We start from the raw sequence: 20,757 nt of genomic DNA on the forward strand, positions 1-20,757 counted from the left end.
TTTTAGTGCCCTTAGATGAAGGAGGATGTTACATCTGGCTGGCTCAATGTGGTGCATGTACAGGAATCATTCTCAGCCCAGTTTCTGGAAACATCTAGTGAGCCAGATTTCATGAAAGTGCTTGATTAGGCCCTTCAAAGGAGATAACATCAGGGCTCCAGGGGTGTTTGGCATGAGCAAGGAGCTGCTCTACAGAGGAACAAAGAAAGGAAATTGCCCAGAGAGAGTGTGTTTTCACAGCAACAGACGAAAATAATTGTGCTAAACTACTTAATGATACAACACAAAGAATAATTAAAAAAAAAGCTATGTAGCTATGGCACGAGGAGTTTAGGCACTGTAGTGATGACGAAAAATATGCACATGGTGAATACAGAATAAAAATGAAAATAAATATTATAAAGCTATCAAGAGTAAAGATTAGTTCAAAGGAATACCAGTAGGAAAAGGAGTTGCTAGGGCAGGGTTTGACCATACCATAGCTGAGCCACTAAGTTTCAAAGTAAGTTTGCGCATTTGCAGATAGCAGCTGCTCCATAAACATAGGTTCAAGGTCAGAAGAGTGCAGTCAATTGGACAGACCACATTTTTATTACCTTAATATATAAGATAATCAGATCATTTCATCTTTGTTGAATCTATAATAATGCAAAAAATATGTTAATTGGCTAGTTAGTACTCAAACTATTGCTTCTGACCTTTTGTCTGTGGAGAGCCCTGGCTCATGCTTGTCTCTTACCTCCAGCACTTTTTGATCCTATGTGTCCTGCTCAGCCTGACTGACCCAAGTTGCCTGTGATAGTTACTCATATATTCTAAACTATTACTCATATTTTTATCTTATTCTTTCTGTGATGATTCTCATATTTCATTTTCCTTACTCTACTATTTAATTATATTTATGAATACTCTACCTAGGCATATTTAAGGAATTATTATTAAATCATGGGTTTATACTAATGATGTTACAGTCATTCAAGGTCAGGTAGTAAATGTGGGGGAGAATCTAAGTATTCGACTTTGGTACCTGCAGTAACCATAACAGAACAATTTGTGCATTTTCCCCTTTTTTTTTCCCCTCTGTGCCTATACTCTTCACCTGGCAAACTGCAACAATTCTTATTTCCCTGGGCTGCTGCGAGGAAGGGAATAAGCCAAAGTCTAAGGTACTTGGATTTGTTGCTAATAAGGATCCAGTGGCAGGAGTGGAAGATCTTTTAACTGACCATAAAAAGCAGATGCAAGGGCTTGTTTCCCAGTAGGTACTTCGTTTCCTTTCATGGTAACATTAGTGAAACTCCAACTTTTGGACTGGTTCCCCTGGAGAGAGAAGGATGTTTTCTCAGAGTAGTATTGTTCAAAATTGAATAATATTGCCTCAGAATAACATTGCCATCACAAATTAATCTCCCTGCAGGTGGGTCAGCTGGCATCAAAGCTGGGAATAGAGTGGGGAGGCTCTGACACCCTTCCATGCTCTGGGTGCCAGACCAGTGACCAGACTGCACTGCCGGCACGGTGGCTTCTCCAGCACCCATCTCCCACTGTCGTGTTGAAGGCAAGGCTCTGTGTTTTAGGGAGCACATCAGGCATGTGTTTCTGTGGCATGGCACCTGATTCCCTGCTGCTGTTCTCCTGAGCTAGTAGTGAGGCATTTTCACATGAACAAGTAAATCTTTGGGTCATAGACAGGAGGCTGGAAAGGACTTCAACAGGTTATCTAGTCCATCTCCTGTCCCTGGGGAGAGAGGGAATCTCTTGCCCATGCTCTGTTCAATGCCAATTATTTGAGTTGCTAATTGGAATCTGAGGAAGATAAGTAATATTTATAAATGTATATGTACATATGTGAGGGAGAGGACAGGAGAGAAAGAGTGTATGTGTGAGAGGAGAGTTCCTGAGTAGAGCCTGGAGTCTGAAATGGAAGAACAATAAGCAGCCTAATTTTTCTTGAAAAAATCAGCTTTATGGGAGCCTTTTTCTCTCTTCCTGTCAGAAATGGCTTAGACACAAAATGCCGCACATAGTTTAGTTTCCTTTATGGAACCAGTCAGTCTTGCCTTCAGTCCTCAAGGAAAACCCTCACCTTTCCTGGCAGTTTATAACATCTCAAAGGGCTGCACTGTCTTACCTTCTGTCAAGCTTTTTTTTTTTTTATTTATTTTTAAATTGAGAACTGTCCTGTGAAGGTAATGTACCCACACTTGGAGTTCAAGTCATTCCTTCTTTTCAGGTCCCCATGTCAGAAGCTTTAAATGGCCCTTCAGCAGGTATGTGACACCACAAGAGTTAAATTGCTGCACAAAATCTGCTGGTTCGCAGATGGTATCAGGAGATAATTGGAACAAGAATGGAGCCAGCAAAGTAACTGGGGCCTTTTTTCATTTTCTTCTTGAACTTAGGTAGAGATGTGTACACAGCGGCTTTAAAAGGAAGACGGAGAAGGGAAAAAAAGATAAAATTAAATTTCCCAAGGCTTTGCTGGAGGCTTCCTAGCAAAGGGGCAGAATTGGGAGATACGATCCAGCATGGGTTGCTGAATCAATAAAAATAAATTACGAGTTCTTTGCTATCACCTCTTATAATGTATGATAGGGGACCCTTAAATCATATCGCTACCTGCCAGGAGAGATTGTATTTATGTTTAACTGAGTTACACAGAGATAAAGCTCAGGCTTCTGTTATTTTAAGCAATCTAGATGTCTTTTCTGGTGGGAATGTGTGTTTATGTGCAACAAGGCCAACCTGAAGAACTGGAAAAGATTCTGTGGAGCACAACTGTGCATTGTCAGGAGGGTGGGTCAGGTAACCTGCGGTGTCTTTTCTGTCTCTGACTTCTCTGACTAGTGCTGCTCGCAAGCTGCTGATAGTATTGGTGTGTCCATCCTCCCCTCCAGTGTGTATATTCATAACGGTCTGGAATTCTACTTACACGTCTCTTGTGTTTTATTGCTGTCCTTAAAAAGGTGACTATTTCACTACGCCTTTCCCAGACACTTTCTCCTGATGCTGCGTGGCTAATAATTCTAATAATACTTAGCTTTTATGGAGTGATGTCCCCCTGCCCCCCAAAGAGGACAAAGGCTTTATGATCTGACCTGGTAACTATGTTTAGGGTTCAACTGCAGCCTCTGGGATGGAATCCAGCTGCTCTTTAAGGGCTGATAACCTTGCTGGAGGGCTTTCTTATATTTCTTTAGGAAGGAGGTATTAAGAACATAGTTGTAATTTTTTTTGTGTGTGTGCGCACTGAAGGTAAGCATGTAGGTATGCAGGAGGTATATTTGATGAAACTGAGGCAGGATTTACCAATTTTTTTTTCTATTTCCTTGGAAAAATGTTACGTGAGAGATATTGTCCAATTTTTAACGTGTAGAGGAGATGGAAGAGTGATGTGGCTGACTTGCAGATGCTATACAGCTAGTGGCTCTGAATAACCCTCTTTTGGGTGATAATTGGAATCTGTGGTTTGGGAGGAGGAGAATCTGACTTCTTTTCCCATGTTATTGTAAAACATTATAGTCAGATTCCTCTTCTGAGTCCTGGAGGCATTAGTCTTTGCTTTGGTGGTGGTGTTAATTCAGCTGCATTCACTGGCATGGACTTCTATGTGTGAAGCACCTCTGAACATACCCTAAATTACAGTCCCTGGACCAAAATTTTTAAAACCAAAAGCATGAGACACCCTGACGGGTTCAATTCAAAATCCTTTTCAGATTTGTGTGAGCCCAGAAAGGTAAATCCATGACACTGGAAGAGGTGTCTGTCTCAGCATTGATGCCAAGTGGTGCTTTTTCTCTGACAGGCTGGTCTTGACCTTGAATTGCCAAAGCAGAGAACCAACATACAAGAATCCTGCCCAGCTCCTGCTGGTAATCATGTGGGAGGAGGGAGTTGGGCTTTCCAGAGCTGTCTCTTTCTGCAAAGCACTGTAGTCGTTTTGGTTTTTTCCCCCCTCACATTCTGTTCATTCACTGCAAGCCCCGTAAATGGGAGTTTCAAACTGCTACTTACATCCCGAGGCCTCTTTTGTGAAGATAATGTGATCTGTCTCCTTCATCCTAGGGGAATCCATGGGAAGACTTCTCAGGCTCTGGCTCCCATTTATTCTGCTGCCTGATTTACATTGAAAGGGAGGAGGAGGACAGGGGACAGAAAGAGCATACCGTGGCAGTTTTCATGCTGGAAAATGAAAAGCAACACAGGCAAAGGAGGATTAAAGAAGAATCTTTTAGTTACTGGTTCTTGTTTTGAGGACAAATTTGACAGTCTCAGCTGTTCGGAGATCACAAGTTCACTGGAACATGTTTTGCTTTTGTGTGTGATCTTGGGACTTGTCTCTTTCAATTTCAGAGGGTTCTTTTGCCTGCACTGCCTGAAGCCCACCCACAGATCGTTTTTATCTCTCTAGAGATTAAAAAAAAAAAAGATCTTTGCTGCTTAAGTTGGCATCACTTTACTCTTGCAAAAGTGTCGCTCTGATTTCCAGCGGGCAGGATTTGGTCTGTGTTTGTTGTTAGTACCTCTGTTGTTTTCTTCTTGTGTCTTAGGATGTGCTATTCCTTAACTGCTACTATCTGGAGATGTGTTTTCTTCAGCCACACTCACCAGGCAGGGGAAAAGAAGGTAGATTGGTATTTAAGGTGTATGTGTTCCTCTTTTTGCTAATTGTTCTGTTACTGTGGGTGAACTTGGATTGTGGCTTTATCTTCCAGGTGATGCTTCTTAGCTTAAATTAACTAAATGTGTTGAAGTGGTTTATTTCAGCTATGTTAAATTCCTGGATGGAGACTCTTTTTCAGAATAAAGTGGTCTTTAATTTGATTTTTTTCTGATGTATTTGCAAAGTGAATTGAACGAAACTCTTAAAAGGTGATTTGGATTCTTCTTCCTGAGTGTTCCCATGTAGAGAAACACTTAATCTCTCTCTGCTTGTGATTCCTCATCATTAAAACAAAGATGACATTACTTGCCTTGTTTCACAGTGGTGATGCTTGCAGAATCTGTTAACACCTGTGGAATTTAAATTCCTTACCTGAGAGCTTTGTAATAATGCTATATGCTCCTCACAACTGTGAGGAGCAAATGGCACTTTTGGGTATTGGCAACTGCACTTAAACCCCCAGGGTAAATGAAGATGGTGACATTGCATAGTGTGATCACACACATGCATCCATATGTTTTTGAGGGTGTGTTTGTGTGAAGTGATTTTGATGGGACCAGGGCTATGTAGTGACTGTTTTTGAGAACCCCTGTACCTTGATCTAGCAAAATACTTGTACTGGAATGGAGTTAATTTTCTTCATAGCACCCTGTGTCTGGCTGTGTTTTAAATTTTCGGTTAAACCAGTGTCCATAACACATCAGTGTTTTAGGTATAGCTGAACAGTGTTTGTACAGTCTCAAGTTTTTATCTCTTTCTCACTCTGCCTGCCCTAGGAGTAGGCTTGGGGCAGCCAAGAGCTTGAGAAAGGGCATAGCTAGAAAAACTGACCCAAATTGGCCAAAGAGGTATTCCGTCACATATAATATCATCCTTACCTATAATAACTGTGGAGTAGCCTTTCCAAAGTAGCCATCTTTCAGTCACTGCCTTGGCATCACTTGGTGGTTTTGGTTTGGTTTTTTTTTCCTCTTTCTGTCACTTATTAAACTATCATTGTCTGGAATTACAAGTTTTTCTCACTTGTGCTCTTCTGGTTCTCTCCCCCATCTCCCTGGGGTGGGGAGAGAGCAAGTGTCTGGGTGAGTGCTTAGTTGTTGGCTGGGGTCAACCCACCACACACTTAAGCACAAATGTATGTTGAGCATGTAAACGATCCTCTTCCCATCTTCTCAGCATTTATGTGGGAAAACTTAGGCTGATATTGGTGGCTTTTGCTTGAGTTAGCTTTGAATGCAGAGATTATATGAAAGACCACCTTACTTAGCAAATTTATCACCCTAAATAACTCCATGAGTTTATTGATCAGTTCATCTTTAATTATTGATTTTGTGCTTTAAAAATACCACCACCACCAAAAAAAACCCCAAAAACCAAACCAAACCCAAAAGGAAAGAAACTGCTAGGGACCTCCATAGAGCAGTGCTGCTGGCTTTTTAGGTCCCAGAGCATTTTAAGCCAATTTGCCTTTGGCGGTGAACAATTTAATGATACTGGTTCCCAGTAGCCTGTAGGTCTTCACATCTTAAATTCACTTGTTGGGTGCTGTTGCTGTCATGAATCTGGGAAAGGAATATAAAAATCGCAGACAAGCGTTCTGTGGCTAGTGTGTGTGGGGGGAGAAAAGGTTGCAAACATCATGGAAACAGGTCCGTAGGCAAGAAACGGAGGTCCGTAGGCAAGAAACGGAGACCCCAGCATGCCAGAGCAAGCAGGCGGAGAGCTCTCATTTTTCACATGTAAATCTGTCGATGATCTCTTTGTTGTGCTGTGCGCTGCCCAGCGCTCATCCCTTTACTCATAATTAATTACACTCTGTAAATATGTGGACAGGGCTACTGATGAGCTGTGTTAATCTCTGTGCTGATATAGCAGGATCACTTAGAGAGGAGATGAATCTCATGAAGGGGATCAGTGCTGGCCTTTCAGATGTCTACCTGAAATGATTACCTCTTCTCTCTGGTTGCTGTGCTCTTCTCTCTCCTGTCTCTAATATGAGCATTGCCTGATACAGGAACATGACTGCCTTTGATGTGACACTTTCTGGTTGTCCTGAAGTTCATTGTCAACCTGGTGAAGGAACTGCAAAGCCTTTACACTCTAATTTGTGGGAAACAGAGTTTTATATTCCACTGTGGGGTATATGCAAAGCACTTTGCCAGTTTAGAATTGGCAAGATCTGGAGGAGGGTTTAAGGAACGAGAGTAATTTTCCTTCATAGTAAAATTTTATGGGCATGAAAATTGTTACACCACCAAATACTCTGAAGAGCTTCTGAGCACTTTTGTGATTTATGGGCTCAGAGATTCCTAATAATTGTCTGAACAATAGGGATCCCTTCAGGGATGTGTTTTCAACATGGAATGAAACCTGGGCTAGCGTTTCTGGTTATACTTTTTCTGCTTTCATGCCAGCCAAGTTGTGTCAAGACTCAAGGCTGCTGGATTGGGCAGTCTTGGAGACCTGCTGGCCTTATTTAAGAGAAGTAGTCCATCATATTAAATCTGGATTTAGTGGTTCAGTGAAATGGTGGGATTTCTCAGAGCCAGAGACTCTTAATCTGTATTGTAGTATAAACAGTTGAAGATAAAAAATTGACAGAAGTTGGTGTTTTTGTCATGCAAGCCTTATAGCAGGGTATTCAGCAGATGGTGTAGTTTCTACAAAACAAAAACGTATGGACTGTGGAGAGCCATGTGTGTAAAATAAAGTGCATGAGGAAATTCTTGCAGGACTGGAATAAGTATCACTTGTTTCCAAAGAAAAAAAATATTTTTTTCTGATTATCCTTTCTCCATCCACACTTCTGCCTAGAAAACCAAAACAGTTTATTGAATTTTTCAGGTCATTTAGTTTTGTGTAAGCTCAGCTTGAAATTGCATTTTCCAGAGGGTTTGTATTGCCTTAAGGGAGTTGTAATTCAGCCTGGCCTATTTCCCCACTCTGTTCTGCAGGCTGGTTCTCCCTTTTTTCATTCTCAACCAGCTGAAATGCTTGGTGCCCTGAGGGACGCCTGCCCCTGGGGTGTCCTGGGAAGCACAGTGTGGCTGTGTGGAGCCTGGCCCATCGGAGACAGGGGGAAACTTCACATCTGAGCTGTATTCCTTGAAGTGAGCAGTATGACTTTGGAGACAAATGCATTTCAGCATTGAGCTGACTTGAAATTAATTTTGGGGAGGTTAGTTTGATGAACAGAAACAGTTTAATTTGGCACTATAAGGGTGTTTTCTTTATTTTGATTAAAGAATGCCTAAGTGCAAGTTTTTGCTGTTTCTGAATCAATATCACTTGGAACTTTTTTCATTTTTCTTTTCCCCAGACCAAAATATTTTAATCTTAATTTAGGTTGAAGAGTGGGAATTTTCTATGGGGTGGCAATTCTAGATTTCCCTCAGTTCAGGGGAAGAAAATGCTTATTTTTGTTTTGAAATAGTACACTAAATGTGAAATCTCCAATTTTCAATTGAATTCAGCTTTTTAAATGAAAACCGTCAAGATTTTAATGTAAAATTACTCTGGCACAGAAAAGCCATGGTTATTTGCTGCTGTTGACAAAAACAAGCTAAGCTTCTTCAACTACAAAGTAGAAATTGGAATCAAGTATCTCAGCTTCAGTCAATGAGGGTTTTTTCTTTTTTGTTTTTTCTCCTGTCAGAATTCAGTTTTAGAAAATATGTCCAATTTTCCTTATGTGTTGTTCCATTCTTTTTCAACTAAAGCATTCAAATAACAGAATGTCTTAGAAAATCTGGTACTTGCCCACATCTGCCTCTGATATCCCTGCTTCTAGTTTCCTCTTAGCACAGTTGGGGCAACATGGAGGCCTCAGAATAGCCTCTTGAAACGCTTTGAAGTTTCCTCTTCAACGCTGTGTCAAAAGCACCCCATGAAAACAACTCAGAAACCAGCTGTGCCTTTCAGGCTTTGATTTGTGTCTTAACCACATGTGACACTTCCTTAGTAGGTACGTTTGCTCCGCGGTCTCATGAGGCAGTGTTACGGGGGAATGTGCTTTTGCAGTTTTTCTTGGGAAGGTGGTGTGTTCAGCCTCTCCAGTCCTCTCTGGTTTTCAAACTCTCAAACCGTTGCAAGAGTTACCTTTATTGAATCTGAAAAGTCTTGTCTCAAAAGCAAGCGGGCACAGGGTGGGGGCCACCTGGGGTTGTGGTGCAAGAGCGTTGCCTGGCCTGGGCATACGTGGTGAGTGATTTTATGGACAGCTTGCTGTAGGTGACTGTACTGTGTATTACCACTGCCTCAGGCAACTCCTGCTATTTCCTGGGACCCTTTGTGAGATTTAACTGAAAGGGGATGCTCATGCTTTTGCTTTCCATACATTAGCAACAGGCAGAGATGGATTTTTGTTAGTCACTCTGGGCGAAAATCCAGAAAAGCAGTACTAAACAACATGCTTTTACTTTGGATTTATACCCAGGAGCTGAGTAGCGTTCAACCCACTCCTGTAAAGCTGGTGTTATCCTGCATTTTGCAGGGTTTATAATAGATAAGTGACATCTTCAAATATATAGGGCATAGGAGATCTGGGGACAGGCACACAAAGAGCTGGGAGAGTATGGGTGCTGCCTTCAGCTGCAATTGCAACTTAAGGTAGAATTACTCAGCTGAAATTTGACCAGGACACAGAGATTTTATTTAATATGTTTAGGGCTGGATCCAGGATCCACTGAACTCAGCAGAAGTCATCCTGCTGTCTTCAATGTGATTAGGCTCTGAAACTGGAAAACTAACTTTGTGAAACCTCGCTATAGTTGTGAGTATGACATGAGTATGATAGAAATGACAAGAGTGTAATTTCTGGCAAGGCAGGGCTTGTGCTGTGGTGCATGGCTTCCTAGAGACTCTTGAGAGGGGACCTGTCCAAGCCCCTGTGGGAATATAGGGAACATCCTAAAAATGTCACTCCCATCAGGTTTTGGCTGGGAGCAGGCTGCACTGCTTCCCGCAGTTGGTGTAAGGGGAGGAGGTATACAAACCTTGGTTGCTGCAACTTGCCGCTGGCTTATCCCCCTTTGTATGGGAAGGTGTGTGCAGGATTTAAGTTGCGATAAAAAGGATATTGTCCTTATTTCCTCGCTGCACGGCATCGGCTTAGGCTGACATGGGCTCGCATATGCTGACTCAAATCTGCCTGGCAGGTTTCTTTTCTCACCCTACTGGAAGCAGCTCGGCTTTTATCTTCCTCTGAAAGGTCTCTGCATGGTGAAATAAAGGGATGAAATGCAGTTGGGGATGGGGAAAGTGAATCCAGTAGAGAGGGGGATGCTCAGAGCATCTATTCTAAAGCCATAGCCATTAAGTTGGGCACTGACTGCATAGCCATGTACCTAGGCCCCTTACAATTTGAACAGGTCTCTTCCCGGTATTACGCTGACAGTAACAAACTGCTGCAGCTGTTGTGATATTGATTAATCCTTTGGAATTTTTCTGCAAAGCTTTAAATTCCTCACCCAGCAGCCTTTCAGCTGGGAAACCCAAATGAAAGGTGTGGCGGGTCCCACTGCTGTGGGAGGAGGAAGAGGGAAGGAGATGTGCCTTTTGTAGTAGAAAAGATCCTTGTTGCTTAGGAAAACATTAATGAACTCAACCCTTTGGGTCACATCTCTCATTTGGACCCATCTTCTAGCCAAACTGTGAACTATCTTTTAACAAAACAAAACCCCCCAAGTATTTACTAAAAATTTCCCTAGATGCTTTCACAGCCTGAGCAGATGGAAGGGAAACTAGCCTGTTCTTGAATCCTGCAAGGAGGAAACGGTGCTGAAATGTTAAAATGAAGCAAAACCAAAGTGAAGAGGTGCCCCAGAGCTCTTCCTGAGGATGGTCCCACAGAATCCAAGGGAATGAACTGTGTGATGTTAGTTATGCTAAAAAAGCAAGGAGCAGATGTCAAATGCTCTTAACTTCCACTGAGGAACCTCTGTTCTTTCTGCAGAAGTTCCCATCCTATCTGAGCCTGGGAGCTTGCACAGAGGCTCACAGGTTATCGGAGTGCATAGCTGCCTTTATGGGAAAGAAGCGCATTGGGCAATGTAGCTGGTAACTGGAAGGATTACATTTACCCGTGAAAACGGCGGTCAGAGACCAAGGATATCGGAGGGAAGTTATATTCCCCTGCGGTCCCCCATGTACTGCTTAACTCCCCTCTCCTCAGTTTTGCAAGGGCATGACTCGGGAGTCCTCATGGGCTCGCCAGAAAGTTAATCAGTGGGTCCTGAAGGCTCTGACTCTCCTTGAGCACTAAAGATACAACTGAATTTTTGTCTTGCTCAGTGTCTAAGCTGAATGTCATGCTCTGTGTCCCTCTATTTTACCACTGCAGAAAGGTGATAGCATGTGGAAATTCCCGTGTTCCTGGAGTCAGTGACAGCAGATGGAGAACAACAAAGCTCATTCTGGGGAAAATGGACTGTTTTGCTGGATGGGGATCTTCATAAACAAACTTGCCAATTCTTTCCATAGAGACTCACCAGTTTGTGGTGGCATCTTGAGAAACAGGAAAAGTCGACTGTAATTTCTGATTGGGCTGTTGAGTTAACAGGGGCACATCTGATTCCATCCCTGACCTTGAATATCCATAGTTGTAGAGTGGGCAGCTCACAATGTTCAATTCATTCCTGTTGGCATGTTTTAGTTGAAATGCAAAACATTTTGAGATTAAAATAAATGTTACTTGTTACATGATGCATTAAGCTGATGATTTTATTTTTTTTTTAACTTACTTGATCCTATAATACCACAACTTTAATGGATAAATGCTAAGCTCTCCTTTGGGTGATTTCAGATGCTTTGTGTATTGTTACACAGTCTAAAGGAAAACTCTTTTTTTTTCCTCTTTTCCCTTTCTCTTCCTCCCTCCCTTTCCCCTCCCTAGGTGATTCTCATTCTGACAAAGCTCTACGACTTCAATTTGGGGAGTGTTACGGAGAGCTCACTGTGGAGGTAAGTGGATTATAGAAATCACAGCAACTGGTATGGAGGGGTTGCACTGTGTTTCTTGTAAAACTGGAGGCTGAGCAAGGGAAGGAGATGGGAGGGAATCTGAGATAACTGGAGCTGCCTTTTGGAAAAGGGACACATGATTAAGAACACATTGCTATAATGAAGTGGGGTCTGCAAACAAGAGGGTTTCTTGATGGATGGGCATTTCCTTGGCACACAGAGAAGCTTGGTTTCGTTCTTACCTTTGAGTGTCCTTAGACAAGTCTCCTCATTCCTCAGAGTCTTTGATGTGAGGCTGGCAATAAGAACAGTCTCTATAGTACATGCTTGCTGGAACAGTGTCCAAGATGGTGTACCACACAGTGCATGATATGATCTTAGCCACGTTCCTCAGCCCTGTGAGGTGAGGATGGTCATCTTGGCAGTGAATCTGTATTGCCTTTGGGTGTAAGGATAGTACCCACTAAAGGACTAGAGATATCGCAGTGAGGTGTTGGTGTCTTCTCCACTACGGATAGGCTCAGATGTGTCATGTACCTGCCATACTCCTAGCCTGGCGTGGGAAATAGTGTTGTGGCCTGGGGAGGCACACTGCTGGACAGAGAGTGTGTTTGTAAGTATGTGTGTCTGTTTGTTTTTTTTTTTTAAAAAAACCCCAAAAAATCCAAATCATCCTTCCCCCCCTGCCCCAAACCCACCCCTAAAAACAGGCCAGTTCCTTGACACCAACAGTTTCTACCTGCTGGGAACGGCTTTTCCTCCTAACATCCTACCTGTGGTGTGGAAAGGGTATGCCTTTAACAGAATTGTTATTAGGTGTTTTTTTTACCCTAAGGACAAAAAAATAAAGGCCACCAGGGGCTGGGGGAGACCAAGTGCCTTGTGTCAGATTTACCTGATGTATTGCAGCTGTGGCGCAACCTGCTGAAAGTGAAGCTGGTGGAACTGTCACTGCATTATAGCTATTGCTCTGGGTGTGAGCAGCTTCTTGGCAGATGGTCTCTTGTACTTCTTTCTTCCCAGCTAATTTAAAAGCCCCTGTTTGGAGCAGACTTTGGGCATGTGCTGCAGGTTTATTCCTGTTAATGTATTTAAGGGTTAATTGTTCAGTAGAGCTCCTGAAACTTCTCCATTTGTATAGTACTTCCAAAGCCTAATTGCGCTGTACCATGGTAATCTGCAAAAGTATAAATAACCATGCAGCTAATAAGAGAGAACACAGTCATTTCCACTTACTGTTGTACTTTTCAAGGTATTAAAGCCTTAAAAAACTTTCGCCTCTTTCCCTAAGAAGTACAAATGGCACTGTGATTGTACTTTAAACGTAATTGCTAAGCAATCTGCTCTGCATAAATAATGTAACAAGCAGGAAAATCCTGTCCTAATACTGAACTCGCAGCATCACCTGAGCTCTGCAGAAGGGTGATGGCAGCATCCCTTTTGGATTTTTCCCAGAGTGACAGAAATGTACTTCATCATCAGTACAACTGAATGCATCCAGTACTCAGTCAGCTGGGGAAACAGTGATTTGTGAATGTGTTTCAGTGTGTTCTGGGACACTTCTGCATCTTTTCTCCCGTGAAATAGGGGCCAGTGTGGGGCCTAGAAACTCAGAGGTTGAGAAGTCAGAACCTCCTGAGTTCGCTTGCAAGGTCTGGGAGGAAAGCTCAGGGTAAGAGCTAGTACATAGAGCTCCTGGGCTCTAAACCTAGTTTCCCACCTGGAGAATTCAGGATTAAGCCATGTTGTACTTCAGAGTGGTGTGTGGAGTCTTAGAGAACAGCTATGAGTTTCTTTGGAAAGGACGCTGTAGAAATGCAAATAGATACTAAGTGGAAGCAGTAAGCCAAGAGAAAGACTCCCTTTCTCAGGATTTTCTGTTCTATTTGCACATTAAGGCCTCTGAATCTTTGCATTATTTAAATCAGTACTTTTCAATATTTTCTTTTCATTTTTAAGACCCTGAAAATTTCAAAAGGAGGATCTGTTTCTGCAGAGTGAATTTTAAGCCTTCTGGCAATAGGTTTGCTTTCCTTAGTTACTTTTTGTAGACTCTTTCAAAGCCATCTTTGAGCCCCCAGAACTGGTGGGTCACAAACTGAATGCAACTATCAAGTAATTATCAGAAGTAGGTCTGGATATTTCTAGGTGTGGGGTTTTTTTCCCCTCTTCCTTTTTTTCTGGGAATATAATACATCTTTTCTGCTAACCATGAGTCCTGCCCATCTGAGCGGTGGTGCTGTGTGATATCTATTCTGAATGCTTGGCAAATACAGTTGCTTCCACAAGAGAGGAGTGGCTTTTGTGGCAGAGAGCAATGAATCACATGGCAGTGCTTCAAAGGATGCGAAGATAGAGCAGAGTGCAATGCAATCTCCAAATATCATCTTGCCTCCACCTGCTTCATGCATCAAAAGCTTCTTCTCAGTTCCCTCTGGGTTGTAGCATGAGAGGCGGCTTTTAATGGAAAAATGAATTGCCGTATAAGAGAAATTTCTAATCCCTGCATCTAAATACAAAGACAAGTAAATCAATAAGAAAACATCCTGAATGTAATTAAAAAAGGGAGCCAGAGCGAGAGAGGAGAATTAAAAGTTACGTTGGAAGCTGCTCCTATATCAGGCTGATACAAGTTTAGATAGAGGAAATGCTAGTCAGCATTTGAATGCGGGAACACAGGCATTGCTATAATAAGCAAATCCATGCTTCTGGGGCCTAAAAAAAAAAAAAAAATCACTGAAAAGGCCTCCATTGCTGCGGAAGCAGCCAGCCTTGAAGCAACCAGGTTCAAGGAAAAGACGCGCACACACTCAGTCATGCCCCTCCCCAGTGTGAATGCCACATCTCTTCTTGGTCACAAGAGATACCTGTCAGTTGTGGTTTGGATTTTTGTTTTTCCCACTATGTTGAGTGGAGATGATAATTTTCCTCCTGTGAAAGGAAGCTACTTTATTGTGGTTCTATTTGTGATGGTGTAAGACATGAGAATTTGTGGGGAGAGGTCTTTTCGTAGGTCAGCAAATATAACTGTAAAAAATTAAGCTTTTCAGGCATGCAAACACTTCATCAGTTCTCATTGCCTAGCAAAATATCTAATTGGGTAGTTGTCTATCCAGTTACATCCTGCCTGCTTTAAGTATAAATTGGATTAAGGGTTGGGCATATGCTTTCTACAGAATTTCCTGCCCCCCCACTAACACTTCTCCATCAACAAAAGGAAAACAGTACTCCCTCTTAATCTGTAATCTTATATGGTTTTGATCTGAAGTACTGTTGGAGCACCTCTAATTCCCAAACCCTCTGTAGGCCAGAGTCCCTGCATCAAACTTCATTGCCCATGATGAGCTGTAAGCACGGAGGAGTGATCTGTCGTGGAATATGAACCCTCTCTGTAAAGAGTAGGGCCCAGGCTGCTTTGCAGGAACTGTGGTCCAGAGGAGAATGAGAGGGTTAGAGATGCAAAATACGTTGTCTAAAAGGCACCATTCACAACCAAGAGTCGAAGGGTTGGGGGATTTTTTAGGCCTATTTTTCTGTTGAAAATCTCAGGTAAATTTTATTAGGAGGAGGAGGGAAGGGAAAGTATTCAGTGACTTATTTCTTCAAATGTGTGTGTTCTTAACACTTCCAGATCTGATCATAGGAATTGTGGTTGTGATAAATGAGTTTTAGTTTCAGGTGTATGTTGTGGTCAGGTATAATGTATGGGGAGTTCTGTAGGTTATATGGTAGGCAGCAAGTCCTTCCGTTAGTTAATCTTGTTGCTGTCCAGTTGTTTCCTTCTTGTGTTGTGAGTGTGAATAAACAGGAGGAATCTATCGAGCTCCTTTTCTTATTCTGTGGACCTTTTAGATTTCACAGGTTTTACAAGCAAAGGAAGAGCCTTGTGAATGTTTCCTCACTTATTGCTAATCCTGTCTCCTGTTTAAGCTGTACAGTTTTGAGACAGACAGGGTTATGTGAACGTGACATTCTGCATAAGTATTTAAAGCTGCTATTGTAATATTTAAAATGTTTTCAACTGCCAGTGTGGGTTGAGCAGTTACTTCTGCTAAGATAACTGGAATAAAAGTTTTTCCACAGTTGCCTTTTTTTAGTATCCAGGAACAGTTCTATTTATTTGGATTGCAGTAGCTAAAAAGACAGCCTCTATCCCAAGGGAGCTTTCAATCTCAGATGAAGACAAAGAGACAACAGGGCGATACAGCAGACAGGAGAAGCGCAAGTTAGCGGGGCGGTATTTATGATCAATGCGATAGCCATGACTGCAACACATCAGCTAATTAGGCAGTGGGGAGTAGTTCAGACTTTCTTCCAAAGTGCAAGCACTTGCATGTGTCAGCTCTGAGTCCCTGGTACCATTTTACCCACCTTTGATGGGTCCCCTGGAGTTCCCCTCCTCTGGCTATGGTCCCAGCTAAATTATCTGATGGTACATAATGCCGGCCCATGCATTAACCCATACTCAAAACCATGGCTGGCTCTTTCTGCTTAAGAGGCTAAAATGCTGATGAAGGTATTTCACATATATTCCTTCTTGTTTATTAACCAAGAAATTATGTTTCCATAGCAGCCGTCAAAAATCCCCAAGCATTTTTTTACTCTCGTGGCTGCTCTGCCTGAAGAGGTTGGTCTGTTGTTTTACCTTCTGTGCTGAGTTTAAAAAAAAAAAAATTTAGATTTTTTAACAGAGAGAACTGCAAAACACAGCAGCTGCAACTCCTAGCTTGGAGCTAGAGGAGTAAAACCTCTCAGCTTGGTTGCAAGCTGCCTTATGTCTTGCATTGCTCTTTCATTCAGTTCTGTTTGAATTACCAAAGGGCTTTATGCTTTTTCCTCCTATGTCCTTGCCTCTTACGCCTCCCACAGTCTCCAGAGACCACCAGCATGTTTTGTACCTCTAGCGTTTGTTTCCTTTGCAAAATTTCACAGCTCACCCTGATTTCTGTGCCCTAGGTCTGTGTGTTGCAAATGGAGCTGGCTTCAGGTAGGGCTGCTCTGTAGGTGTGAAATGGTGAATGTGGTGTGAAATGCCATGTCTCCCCTTTGGCAACTGGGGCTTAGTCTCCTTGCTTCAAATGTAGCTGCCTCCAAGATAGGTGAGAGGAGGCAGGGATCAGGAGATTCAATAAGTCTGACTCAAATTTCCATATCATCCTTGGCAAAACAAGCTAAACCTGGAATAGGCCATGGCACAGCCAGAGCTTCCTTAAAAGAGTATTTCTATCCCAGTGGCAATGCATTATTTAGACCATGGTGCTGACACTGGCAACTTCTGGTTTTGTGCCACAGCCTCTTGCTCAGTACTGGTCAGGCTCCACACGTTTTGCAATGGGGCATTATAGGTTTTCTGGAATTTGCTGTATTGAAATGCAGTCTCCAGGCAGCCACCATGACCAGCTGACATCTCCCTGCAGTATTGTCAAATTTGATTATATTTATTGTTTTTCACTTTGATGCTGACAACATGCATCTTAGATACATGTTATTTTCTGGAGGACTCTATTCAGGAATAAAATTAATGGAGCTGGTTTTCAAAGTAGTAATGCTTCCCATTATTGCATCTTATTTGGCATATTTTAACAACACTGCAAAGTGCAGAAATCCTGTGCTCATGAGGAAAAGGGTTTCTCATATTTGCAATCAGCCATCAGGGCATGGAGGGAAGGAGCCAGCTGGGTGTGCAAGCACATACGTGACCTCTCTTGGATTTGAAAACCAGAGTGCCCAAAAGTTTGTCAACTCCACTGTTGTTTGTTTGAGTGTATAAATAGCCTAGCTCAGTGATGGCTAGTTTTTTCAGGCTATGGGAGCCACCAGTCAAAATCTTTGTGGTTGAGAGCTGCTAGGTGCAAACTATATTTGCTGAAGAACTAAGGGAATGGGGAACTGCAGCAGATGCAGTGTGAGATGAGAGTTGTTCCTCAGGGCTCCCAGCCCCCTGAGTTGTGATTAGCGTGAGCCTTCAGCAGCATCCCAGAATAATGCAGTTCTTAACCTCTAGTATTCTTGCTGATTCGTCTTATCCCCACGGTGGGTGATTCAGTTTAGCCTGGCTCAGTGCAGCGTGGCTGTCAGTCACAGATGCCATCTTGGCATGGGACCCACACTTGAACTATTTGGGAGATGCACCGTAGCTGCATGTTGGCCCATTCCTGAGCTAGCTGTTGCCAAATGAAGATCATGGCCATTTAATAAAGAGAAGCTCCTTGGCCCAAAGAGCTAGGAAGTCACTAGCTGTGAAGAATAGAAAACGCAGCATTCTTGAGCCAAGTGAAAATTTCTTCTTTACTCTCATGGCTAAATTCCTGCTTATTTGGGGGAAACAGGTCTTGTTCTTTTGCTCAGGCTGACATACCAGGTTTGGCAGAGGCTCCTGGCATCTGTATTTGTCCAGCTGCGCAAGTGTTGCAGCAGACATCAGAAAGTGGGTCCTAGTTAATAAAGAGGAGCAAGAGAGAAATCTTTACAGGTGAAAAGAGTTGTTGAATATCAGCTATGAGAGAAATTAATGGGTAAAGTGCATTACATTAAATTACACTGTAGGGGTGCTTTATGTTCACAAAAGGCTATACATACAATGGATTTTCTGTGTTCTTTTCATAACTATTAAGAGCAATAAGGGGGTGGCTTAACTGCCTTGTGTTTGCTGGTTTAGGGGGGTATCTGAAACAAGAATGTCAAAAGTTGCTGGTTATCAGGTGGTGATAACCATTGACCACCTTGTCCCACTGTTTAAGTGAAGCCATTTGAAGTAACTAATTACGACCTGATTAAAAATGCTTTTCTGATTTGAGGTGATTCATTATCCTTCCAGTTGTGGCTTTCCAGAGACCTAAACAAATAATTTATTGTGGACTTCAGGAAATATACATAAGGGGTTGTTTTGATTTGCTTGGGCTGTGTGGCTGGATGGGGATGGTCCATGTGAGTTAAAAAAAAAAGAAAAAAAAAAAGGAAAATTCAAGGAGTGGAACAGAATGAACCCTAGGCTTAGCCCTCCTTGAATGTCCCAGACAGTCCCAGATGGTGTCCAGAGCATATATTCTTTGCAGTTCAGAATGGAAGGAGATGCTGCCATTGCAACAAATGGATAACATGAGTTAAAAGTGTTTTAAACGTTTTTTTGGGAACCAATAATGAAAATTAATAGGCTTATCTTAAATTCAGGCCTGTGTTTTAGAGTTAGGTAAACTCAGTATAGTAATAAAAATAAGACCCCATTCTTTAATTCTTTATTTCATTCTTTAAGTATATGACTAACTTCTGGAGAGAAGTTTCACTTGTCTCCTTCACATTGCCTCCCTAGCCCTATTATATCCCATAGGATTTTTCCACAAGGGAATAGTAAGGTTCACACCTCTACTTTCTGATGGTTCCTTGCTTTTAACAATCAATCACATTAATGTTGCCTCAGAGATGGAGGAGACCAAGGGGGGCAATGCAAAATGATGTGACATAATAGCCCAGAGAATACGAGTCTAAAAGCCTTTGTATATGTCTTGGGGTGGTTTGTAGATTGAGGTCCCACCTTTGTCTATTAAGATGCCTTAGTCATCTTGTTTCATGGAGCTCATTTGTCTTTTGTGAACCAGCCTTCTGGCTGGTCCATTTGTTGTGTCTCTTAATTGCTCCATCAATGACCTTTCTGTGAAGGCGGGGATATCATCAGACAGGGGACCTTTTGGATTTATTAATTTTTTGTTTGCCAAGAAAGCTCTGAGACTAATTGCCAAGACTTCCCAGAAGATATTAGTTTACAAATTCTAATGACACTTATGATTTATTAATGTGCTTCCCCCTGCATCTGCTCATCCCTATTCCTTGGTGGAATTCCTGCTGAATCGGAGAGAATTAATAAAAACAGAACTGCAGATTGTAATGGTGTTTTAGCTAGGCTGTTAATTAAAAACTTTTACCCATATTCAGAGTGCTTTATTCATATCTGTGATTCTCTGAAGACAGAGGTAAGTCTTGGCTTTGACTATGTTCTGCCCCAGAATCTCAATTTGGTGAGGGTGTTCCATGTCAGTCCATAGTGGCGGCACAGAGGTTCACATTTACATGTGCGTGTAACTCACTGTTCAACATGTGCTACACATCCCTGCTCTGTGCTTCATCCACAGATCTTTTGCAGCTTGAAAGTGGGGGCACGGTGCTGAGGATTTCGACCTCCACACATGTGGTTGTGGGAGGACTGGACTGCTCACTAATGATGGATGATGAATGCTGCAGATATATTTGTGTGAGGAATGTGTTTGTTAAATAGGTCTAGAAAGGTCATGTGGTTGTAAATCAGTTTTGATCTCATAGATAACTGGGTTATTGGGATGTTCCTGGTAATAAGTGGGCCTGGGAATTTTTGGATACATCTTGTTTTCTGGCTGGAGACATAGAGGCAAGAAGAAAAAGCAATTTATCAAATTCCAAATTTTTTGAGGGAATGTTCTTCAAAGGTGGAATTCCAGATAAAATGTAGAGAGGGCAAAAGCGAGCTCTCTTTTGTTTTCATTTTCCATGTTTCAGGTAAGAGCCCCAACCAGCTATCTCTCTTTACCTGTCTTCCTAGTAACTGTTGAATTATTTATACTCCACAAAAGAGCTCCAACAGGAGAGACTGAGAATCTCTCCAGGGAGACACTGATACTAATCTTCTGTGTGGAAGATCCAAGTTCAAGCCCTTGCTCTGAATAAGTGTAAAGGGAAGTGCTTTTTTTATCCTGCAAGTAATTAAATTGTGTAACTCATTGCTACAGGATGTTGTATGGCAGAAATAATAAAAGCGTAAATGGATTTCAAAAGGGGATTCAGTGAATTAATGGAGGATATTTCTGCTGGTGGCTGTTAAACGTGATAGTGTGGCTGTAGCCTCTGGCTTACAGTAATTATATTATGATATGACATTCAAGGAACAAACAGGTCTACAGCTTTTGGATCAGTGTGGCAGAAACATCATCCATTTTTTGTTATCTGTTCTTCAGCAATGAGCTATTAATGATTTAGGTGTTCCAGTGGAATAGCTGGGATTGCACTGGAGACATGATATGCTACAATATTTTAGTGGCTTTGGGATTTGGAGATCTCCAAGTCAAGAGAGCTGGGGGAGCGACCGTGGGAAGATTCATACTGTCTTT

At 42.2% G+C, this 20,757-nt stretch overlaps 1 protein-coding gene across 1 annotated transcript in view; it reads left to right on the forward strand.

Moving 5' to 3' along the window:
• Positions 1–20,757, forward strand: part of SORCS3 (sortilin related VPS10 domain containing receptor 3) — a 311,341-nt gene that overhangs the window by 88,880 nt on the left and 201,704 nt on the right. The window contains exon 2 of the mRNA XM_059821073.1: positions 11,556–11,623. Coding sequence (XP_059677056.1) covers positions 11,556–11,623 — 68 coding nt within the window. The remainder of the gene's footprint in view (positions 1–11,555; positions 11,624–20,757) is intronic.

The sequence above is a fragment of the Gavia stellata genome, chromosome 9 (assembly GCF_030936135.1).
Source record: "Gavia stellata isolate bGavSte3 chromosome 9, bGavSte3.hap2, whole genome shotgun sequence".
Lineage (NCBI taxonomy): Eukaryota > Metazoa > Chordata > Aves > Gaviiformes > Gaviidae > Gavia > Gavia stellata.